This window comes from Labrus bergylta, chromosome 1 (genome assembly GCF_963930695.1).
Source record: "Labrus bergylta chromosome 1, fLabBer1.1, whole genome shotgun sequence".
NCBI classification, from domain to species: domain Eukaryota; kingdom Metazoa; phylum Chordata; class Actinopteri; order Labriformes; family Labridae; genus Labrus; species Labrus bergylta.
The window spans coordinates 27,629,363-27,639,397 of record NC_089195.1 but is presented as its reverse complement, the minus strand read 5'-3'; the positions used below and the strand labels follow the sequence as shown (position 1 = coordinate 27,639,397).

The 10,035-nt window shown below is 39.6% G+C and overlaps 1 protein-coding gene across 1 annotated transcript; it reads right to left on the bottom strand.

Moving 5' to 3' along the window:
• Positions 1–579: 579 nt before the first annotated feature.
• On the bottom strand, positions 580–9,784 carry mettl14 (methyltransferase 14, N6-adenosine-methyltransferase non-catalytic subunit). The gene is made up of 11 exons (XM_020647294.3): positions 9,453–9,784; positions 9,227–9,315; positions 7,866–7,953; positions 6,692–6,769; positions 5,132–5,219; positions 4,950–5,040; positions 4,675–4,816; positions 3,472–3,564; positions 2,266–2,382; positions 1,321–1,531; positions 580–1,187 (listed from the first exon to the last, which is right to left on the bottom strand). The coding sequence occupies exons 1-11, from the start codon at positions 9,516–9,518 to the stop codon at positions 880–882; spliced, it is 1,371 nt and encodes a 456-aa protein (XP_020502950.1). The 5' UTR covers positions 9,519–9,784; the 3' UTR covers positions 580–879.
• Positions 9,785–10,035: the final 251 nt, after the last annotated feature.

The window sequence follows — 10,035 nt, the reverse complement described above, 5'->3', positions numbered from 1 at the left end:
AGAACATCAATTACAGAAAGTAATAAAAGGCAAACTAGCCACGTAACAGGAATTTACAAACAATTTCTGTCAGCCTTATACTGCTTGGGACCATTTTACCTCTTTGGGGTTTTTTTTTGTTACACAACAGCTAAACACACAGCTGAAGAGTGAATATGCAAATTTAAGTAGAATTAGAGGCCAAAGATGTAATACATTCCTCAAAAGGTACTCTTGCTTAACTCCACCTGGTTGACATTCTCGAAGCATGCTCCATGCATGCATGCAAACAGCCAGTCACTGAAGAATACAGACATATTCATTTCTCAGTTGTTGGACACTCACGCTTTGTAAATGCATTTCAAACACTTTGGCCTTGATAGTAGTTGTTCAAGATAATCTACGATAATATATGCCAAACTTAGATCTTGATAAAATGCTTTGCAATATTTTAGATGAACAATTAGATGAACAGTGGAAAATGACTCACAATATGTCTTGTTGTTGTGTCATAGCACCCTAATCTATGAAGACAATGGAGCTGTAACTACAAAGCTTCAGACATTCTAGGTGAGGTGTTTAAATCATTACACAACATCATAGTAGAAAGAATGTTTATTTAGATAGTCCTGACAAATTCTTCAGAAGGACTATAAAAAACAAAAAGGTTAAAACAAACAGCAACATGTCAACTGTCATACACTAAACATACTTGGACTGTGTTGTGTCTATCAAAATGAGCATTTAAATCCATCTGTTCCAAAGGTGGAGGGCTCAGTAGTTTATGGGGAATGTCAGACATTAACAATAGAAGATCATAAAGCCCAGTTTTTTAACAACCATACCAACTGTAGACAATGCAGATAGAAATTCCTAGCATACAGTGGGAAAGCTCATTCTCTAGCGAGGAGGGAAACCCCTGTGAGGCCCTCCCCTGCCCCTGAACCCTCCCCTGTCACCACGGAAGTTTGGCCGATTTCTTTCCCGGCCCCTGTCTCCGCCTCTTCCTGCATTCGGCCCACCACGTCCGCCTCTTGGTGCTCCACCACCACGGTCTGACTTGAGCTTATTGGGGGGAGATTTAGGCCGCAATCTCTCTATTTCCTCGGTGCAGCCAGACAGGTGGGAGCTGGGCAAGCCGAAGTGTGAGGCGTATGTCTCTGGGTTAAAGTTACTGTTCGTCAACGTCGGACCCACTGTCAGCCAGCCTGGAATGAGAAGACAAACAGGAACAGCGTTGGTTTTGAGTAAGAAGCAAACGGACAGAGCAAGGCAAGAAACGTATGAATTAAAAGACACAGACGGCAACCTAACTATCTAAGGAGAAGAAGTTTATCTCACCTGGTCTTATAGTTGAGTCCCGTCCAAACAGGTGCAACCTCCTGCGGCCCAAACAGAAGTGTTCGATGATGTGGAAGATCTCCACAGGCTTCTCCACATTACCCATCTCTGGCTCCTCTGTAATGATCAAGTCAATGTCCACGTTGGCATGGATAAAGTCACCATCAGTACTCCTGCGCACCGTTCCTTTGATTCCCATGAGGCAGTGTTCCTGTGGAGAATGTACACGTAACAAGTTTAACTTGGTTTAACTTTTGCTGCCTCGGGGGTCAAACAGGAGCCGTTTCACGCACAGCCAGTTGTCTGTTTTCTTTGACATCCATGGAGACCTTTTTAATTCAGAAACAGTGTCATAGCCATGGAAGAGCTTTCCAAACGTCGTATTCTGCAGCGTATGCTTCATGTATAGATTTTAAAGGACAACACATCCCCCAAAACATCAGATATTGTAACGTTCACATGGGAAAAATGTACATTAATACTGCATTCATGTCGGCAATTCAATACGGCATCGGACAGATCGGAAAAACGAGTTTCCGAGTTGTAAAATGCTCATGAACAGCTGTTGAAGTCGGAACAACAACTTGGAAACTCGGAAAATAATAATATGCCCGACTTCCCGACATGATGTCAGAATCGTCCCCACATAGGGGGCAAAATATGTTTTGTTAATATTAACATACTTTTTTATTAATTCAAGTATTGCACATCAACTTTTTGCTCTTTCAACACTCACATTTCACAGATCTTCTTCGTAGCATCAAAGCTTTTTTTTTGTGCTGTTGTTAAAACATTCCGACTTTCCGAACTGAAATCACGTGAACACACTGAAGTCGGAAGAACTCCCCAACTCGGGAAACTGGGACCACCGGAGCAGCACATGAACGCAGCAAAAATAATGTAGATATTCACTGTTCTGATTGGCCTGTGGTGAGTGCGGTGTACCTTGGTCCTCTGGAATACTGCTTTTGGGTCCAGGGCCTTGGTCTTGCCTGGGTTGTTCTTGTTAGTCTTTATCCAACAGATATCCTCACAACGCCTAAAGCCCCACTTCCTCAAACACTGAAATCAATCAAAGAGTAGATATTATCATTGATGGGCTACAACAATATAACAGCACATGCTTAGTCTGGACATCTACTGCTTGGAGCATCAGAGAGTAAATCATAAATAATGCAGATTCAATGAAGAAACCCAGTTGATTAGAAAACATTTATTTTTACTAGTTCTCAACTACTCATAAACTACTCTGTACTCTTCTAGTGAATCTCTTAATGTGACTTCACCAAGAGTATCAGTAAATGCCATTAAACATTTGGTTTTCATTCCAGTTTGGTTGATTGATGTTTCTGACCTCATATAAAAAAGAAATGTTACTATTGTTATCAACACAGTCTTTTTTTTCTTTAAATGTGTCCCCTCTGAGCTTATTGGTGCTTTAAATACCAGCCCAGGTAAAAACTCAAGACAATAAGATGTTTTTTGTTTTTTTACATTTACCAAAATTCCTCTATTGGCCCACAGTCATACGTCTTCTCTCCATTTTATTTGTAACAAAATATATGAGCACACAAAAGTAAAGCTTTTTTAAATAAAATATGAAATGAGAGAAAAACAGGGACAACCTTTGCCCCCCATTTCCTTAAGGTGAGTATGTTAGTTGCAAAAAGAAAGGCATGCAGTGAAAACATACTGACATCAGCTGAGGGTACAATGAAATCTATTTTCAGAGAGCGATGACTCATTTGTACTGACAGGCTCAAAAAGGTCGTACATCACCGACAGCAGATAACCAGCTCCCACAGGTTGATACAGGTGACTAGATATAGATCAGCAAAGGGCCTCTGCTGAAGGGGCTCAAGCCTTAAATAGCCAGGTATGAACAGACGTACTTCAAAGGTATTCAAAGCTATTGTTGTAACGTTGTACAAGCAGTTTCCTAAGTCAGTCGTTAGATTTTACCTGAACAAACAAGTTTCCTAAATGGACAAAAATATGCAGTGTTGTCTTTCAAATAGCACACAAAAGAACCTTGAGACTGATGTTGGGAAAGAGATAAAATATGAGATCAGTTTTGTACAAGGAGTAATGGTTTGCCACTGGTTTCAATGCGTGCTTGTTTTGCTTTTCAAAATAAAAGATTGAGTTTACCATTCTACCCAAGTCCAAGCCTTCCCCAGAGCCACACCAAAGGAAGACGAAGGATCGTAGAGCCGATATCTCCTCAATTTCCAGTTTCATAATCTACAAAAGAGGTAAAAAACAGAAAAACAATCATGTAAAGATAGGATAAAACACACAAGGAGCATTATCCATTCATAGCAGTCCCTTTAAGGCTCCCTGGATGGTCCGGTTAGTGCCACTACACTTTATAAAATGAAGGCCTTTCTGATTCCTTGTTACTCGCTTATGCAAAAGGACACACACCCAAGTATTACAATCCCAGACACAAGACCTTCAATATCAAATATATATTATCTCTTAGTAAGAGAGCTTTCAGTGTGACAACTTCTTCACAAACAAATGGGCTCGACTCTCATAGTGTAGAATTAAAAAAGACTGAGCATGGGCGGTTCTATGCAGGGTCCAACAGGGGCCAGTACCCCTGGAACACCGAGCTTGGTCCCCCCTGTGGCCACCCCTCCAAAAGTAGTGAACATACACAGTATTTGACTAAACAACCGGATTTACAATCTAGTATTAAATACTGTTACTGAAACAAATATATGGTAAACATGGTATTTTATGTTGTGGTATTTAATTATTTTTTTGGCACAAGATATATATATATATATATTTTTTTAAAGCAATCATCTTTGTCTATTTTTCACCTGGGTTTAATGTTCCCCTCTGACAAAACAACTGGCCCCAGTTTGGCCCCCTCAGTAAAAGTGGTCTAGAACCGCCACTGGAAGTGAGATGAATAGACTGAGAAGGTTTTCTTATTTGACAAAACGGTTCTTGATTTAGTTTAGTGTAGTGGACATACTATGCATTTAAAAAAGTTCAATCACAATATACTGTATCGCGATTGTTTGAACCGCAATGATATGGTGACTCAAGTATTGTGTTGATATCAAATCGTGGGGCCTCTGGTGATTCCCACCCCTGGATACTACGGGCGGGCCTTATTTCCACTCTCACGGTAAGACGTACATAAAAAACTAAATTAAACACCCTCCACTACTCGATAGATCCTTCAATAAGAAAACAACAGCAAAGAAAAGGTGCGATTTTACAGGACAAAATAAATCAGGATGAAATGAAGAGATGAAAAATGGAACATTCTCCATCCAATGAACATGCTAGTGCAAACTACTAAAACAAGCGAACCAGTCAAACATGGGCACGTACGTCATCCCAGTTCCAAAAACGTTCAGTGTGGCTGATGCCTGATTCTCTGTAGTATTCCTCTAAAGGAGGCTCGAGCAGAATGACATCAAACTTGCACTGTAAGTCCTGCAGATCAAAGTGCTCTGGGTCAGCCTGGAGGTACCTACACATACAAACACACACACCCAATTGAAATGACTACTTTCCTAATTAATCAAAATCATTTTCTTTGATTAGAATTACCCTGACACTAAGGTACGTATTTAATCTGAAAGATGCATCATCAGTGAACATACATGGGAGGGGTGTTTGTGGTGGAGATGAGTTCATCCTTCAGTCTGATTAGCTCTCGCAGTTTGGGGTATTCTTCAAATCTGTCAGCCAAGCCTGAACCAAAGAAAACAACAAGGTTAACAACAGGTACTAATATCAACATACACATACACACGCACGCACACGCACACACACAAATACTCACCAACATCTCTAATGAAGTTTTGAGGCCTGTGCCCTGTGTCAACAAAGTGCTGACAGTAGTCATTGTGAGGGTTCAAACTCTGCGTACCCTGAGGAAGAACAACACATTATATAAAACACCTCAGGGGATCATTCTATAGAACCAAATGAGATAAGTACATGTTATGACTGTGTGATCACGAGTCATCCACTGGTATGTTTACAATCAGCGAAAGCATTCTCTTTGGCTTCTGCCTTCCAGCTTCTGCCTCAAGCTGGGTTGAAAGGACGCCTCCTAAATAAAACCTGCCCTACCAGCATAACAACAAAAAAAAGTGTTTATCACAATGATCAGTGACTGGGATGTACCGGGATCGCTTGAAGCTCATGATCGCTTGAAGTGCGTCATAACAAGGCTCCAAAATTGTTCTCTATCAGCTTGTGTTGTTGATTTCAAGAATGTCACAGAATTCACATTCATACCCCTCCTCATACAATCATCACCAACTCCATCCTGATGCTGTTCATCCTGGTTACTCTAGCTGTTTTAAACACATTATCATATATTCTTTCTTTTTTTATTACTCTTAACATCTGCAGAATTTGTATTTGTATGTATTATCAGTATGTTTTTTGTTTAATTGTGTGATTTTCTTTTCTTTTTTTATTTAATTGTGAACTTCCTTTAAAAGAATCCTTTGGAGAGGGATGGCATTTTTTTTTTTTATTGCAATGAAAGCTCCATTGTGTTTGTGTGCATGTGACAATCAAGGAAATGTAACCTGAAACTTACGGTAAGTTTATTGTGGTTGACAGTGATGGCACTTTCAGGAAATGTTGACATGTAAAATGTTTGTTTACAGAAAAACAAATTCCAAAACAATGTTAAAGAACTCCAAACTGTAACTTAGAATCATTCTTCACATTCAATCACACAAAGTCTGCACACAGAAAATCTACAATAATAACTCAGGACGCTAAAGAATAACAGAGAGCAGAGAGTGAACATTTCACAGCAGCTGATCATTCTAAAATCAGATCATCCTTTATTGATCCCCAGAGGGGAAATTCTCACACCAGGCTTTTCTTCCTCATACCAACTTGTTGGCAAACTTTTACCAGTATTGCTATCGCTATTTTAGATCGGTGCAGTCTTCATCTAGTTATACTAAAACGATAATATAATTTATAATTTTTTATATCATATTATATTCTCTGTCAGTATTTGTTGAAATGTGTCATGGAGCGTAATTCTACATTCAGGAAGCCCATTGAATTACCTCCATTAAGATTTGTTTTGCTTTCTAAAACCTCAAAAACTGCTTGAAATGCTACAAATTGTTTGTTTGTTTCTAATGATGTTGTTGCTTTTTTTGTAGTTTTCTGACTCTAATCATTCAAAATTTTAGGTTGACATTTTTTTTGTTGGAATGAATTGTTAACTGTATGAATGATGCAACTCTTAAAAAATAAAGTATTAAAAAAAAAAGAGACAGATTGAAAAACTACAAATATAATTAGTGTAAAACATATAAAAAGGTGAATTGTACGTGTAAAAGAAAAAGAGGGCAAGTTTTCTAACCTTAAGGAAAGTACTGGAGTCCTTGTACACTTCCTCATACGGGTTGCTTTCATCAGGCTGCTGCACCTCCACCACATCCTTACACAAAACAAACACAAAGATACCAAATGAGTTTCAAAGTTGTTGCGATCTATACGAGCCTGCTAGATGTTTGATTGTTCAAGAATAATATCAAAAGGTTTCTATTGAGAGAGATAATTCAATTATGAAATAATGTGGTGTATGAATACATACGAATAATAACAATAACAATTCATTTTATTTGCAGTGCACTTTTCATTTAGGTGACATTCCTCCAAACTCACTCAAATCTGAGCTAACATTGCTCAATATTTAATAAGATCAATTCAACCAACACCTCCATATCCATCAAAACCTAAAAACTTGTTGACTGATTCTGTTGGCCAAATTAAAAAACAAGAAAACTTAATTTTGGGTGACGGCTGAAGAGAGAAGAGCCACACACAAACATGCAAGAGGGCTTTTCTCAAACAACCTCCTGTTGATTTTTATGATTCTTTTAATTAAAATTAGAAGCCTAACTTCCTGTTACAGCATCTCTTTTTTCAGGCACCGAGACGCCAGTACAACCGGCGTGAGAAGACTCAGTGCCCCCCCCCCCCCCCCTCCCCAATGCATTAAGCTGCATTGCTGTCTACTTGTCATGTTGTATAGATCTGAAGATTTTATTCTTGTTTTAATATCCTTTTTAAGTAATTATTTAATATATCATTGGGGGTAAAAAGGTTAGAATGAACAGCAACAAGTCAATTGTTATACACTTAACATCCTTGGACTGTGTTGTGTCTATCAAAATGAGCATTTAAATCCAGATGTTCCAAAGGTGGAGGGCTCAGTAGTTATTGGTGAATGTCAAGATATAAACAATAGAAGATCAAAAAGTCTATTGACCCCATTTCTTAGCAACCTTGTCAACTGTAGATAATGCAGAGAGAAATTCCAAGCATACAGTGGGGAAGCTCTTTTCTCTAGCGAGGAGGGAAACCCCTATGAGGTCCTCTTTCTTTCACGGCCCCTGTCACCGCCTCTTCCTGCATTTGGCCCACAAAGTCCGCCTCTTGGTTCACAATTCTTCAAAAGAGTGCAACGTGAAAGACAGTTTGTTGTCATTACACAGTGTAGATTACACTCTCCAACATGTGATTGCGTTCACCTTTTGTTCTTCCACATCTTCCTCAGGTTCTTCTCCTTCCGTCTGTGCCTTCCTTTTGGAAGGTGCTACTAGACTATCAAGTGAAGCCCTGCAAAACACACACACACACACACATATCCATGAACCATGCCCTGGTCTTGTTAAAGCACAAAATCAATTAACCACTGGGCAGTCACAAAATGGCAAGCAACATAGACAAATGTTGCAATGTATTGCACTCTGAATATGTTTTGCTGAACTCAGGGAGAAGGTACAGGGTTCCTCGGTGCAAACACAACCGCTTCAAAAACTCACTCGTCCCTTTTTCAGTTAAGCTCATTAATGAGCAAAAAATAGAGGATGAACGGAAAACCAGAAGGCCCCCAATGTACCGATAACTGTAGACATGTATTTATGTATGAAACTGTCTGGAGTGGAGATGTGTACATGTGCCTGTGACTGTAGGAGTGTGTGTGTGTGTGTGTGTGTGTGTGTGTGTGTGTGTGTGTGTGTGTGTGTATGGATACGTAAGCAGACGCTTGGGTGAACTGTAGCACGGATAAGCTAAATGTTTTTTGCACATTTGTAATTACTGTTTTTATATTGTTTTCGATGTATTGTCCATGCAGCAATTTCCCAGCATCCGAGACAAATTTCCCCCTAGCGGGACGAATAAAGAAACCTTGACCTTGAATAAAGACAACAAAAATGTAAAAGAAGAAAGGAGGTCAGGTTTTGAACTTAGAACTATGATAATTATCTCTACAAATGATGGCAGTATGTGTCTTGTGTGTAATAAAACAGGGACTAAACAGCACAAAGGATGCAGCTGAGCAATTCCAAGCCTTCCTGTGATTTCACGAAGTCCAGTCTGCATGTTTTGTGCAATTCCCATGTGCACATTCGCCACACGCTTTTGGGGGTACTCTGCACCCTCAGCCAGGAATCTGTTGCAGGATGACTTAAAGCTCAAGGAGCATAAAGACATGGAAGCAGATGCTGTAGGATGTCGATGTTTTTTAAGCACGGCTGCCCAGATATGACTCATAAAGATGATTCTAGTTTAATCCAAAAAATGTTGTGCTTTTGTAAATTGTACTGTCAGGTCTCTCTTTGTATTTCCGTCTGTAACTTTTGTGTTTTTGCTGCCGCCTGTCTTGGCCAGGTCTCCATTGAAAAAGAGGTTTTTCTACTTTGTTTTCTTAGTTTTTGTTGTTGTTGTTTCCTGTCAAAGCGTCTTTGAGTATTTAGAAAAGCGCTATATAAATCTAATTTATTATTATTATTTAATCTCAATGGGACCAACCTGGTTAAATTAAATGATAATAATAAATCAGAGCACTACTTCCTCCTTGTTGGCGGCTGTTCAGACACTTGATTACCTGCATGTTTCTCTTGTCTCCTCTATCTCCTTTAGTTCATCTTTACTGTTGAGTACAGCTCCGATACTGTCTGCACTTTCAGCTCCCAGCTGTGGCAGGAGAGGAATGACACACAGTCAGTTTAAACAACACATTTCTTTTTGTTTTACACCTGGCATCGTCACATTGTCACGTTAATGTTTTTGTCCTCCTTGTTGGGGTTAGCTGCTCGATAACAACAACTTGCCTGTTGAGCTAAAAGCTGCCGCCTCAGTTTTTGTCGTTCGCGGATCTCTTGCAGTCGACTGTTCATCTCTTTATCTCTCGTTTTATAAACTATTATATGCACTTTGTTAGTTTTTGAATTCAAGGCTGATACTATTAACGTGTATAGCTCGCTATCGCGGTGGTTAACAGTCGACCCGAAAGCGCTAAAATCCACAGTGGGTACGCTGGATATGAACACCGGGCGGTGACGCAGGTGGAGTCGGCCGCTTAAGTAACTATAGAAACACGCAGTAATTAATGTATGTTATATTATTCATTCGTACTTGTTTTTTTATTTATTGTTATTCTTAATCCGCTATTTTTTCGTGGCAGGGTGAAGCGGTGAGAAGTTCCGACTCCAACGACGGCGTACGCTGTGTGCAATATTGAACAACACTTTGTTTGCTTGAATAGGCGCGATTCGATGACGTCTTTAGATAGGGGACGCGCTTGTTCATCCAATCAGAGCACACTTTTCATTTGTAGGTCTATCCTGTGTGTGTGTGTGTGTGTGTGTGTCTCACACACTCACACAAAACTCAATGAAAACATTTCCTCAGTCC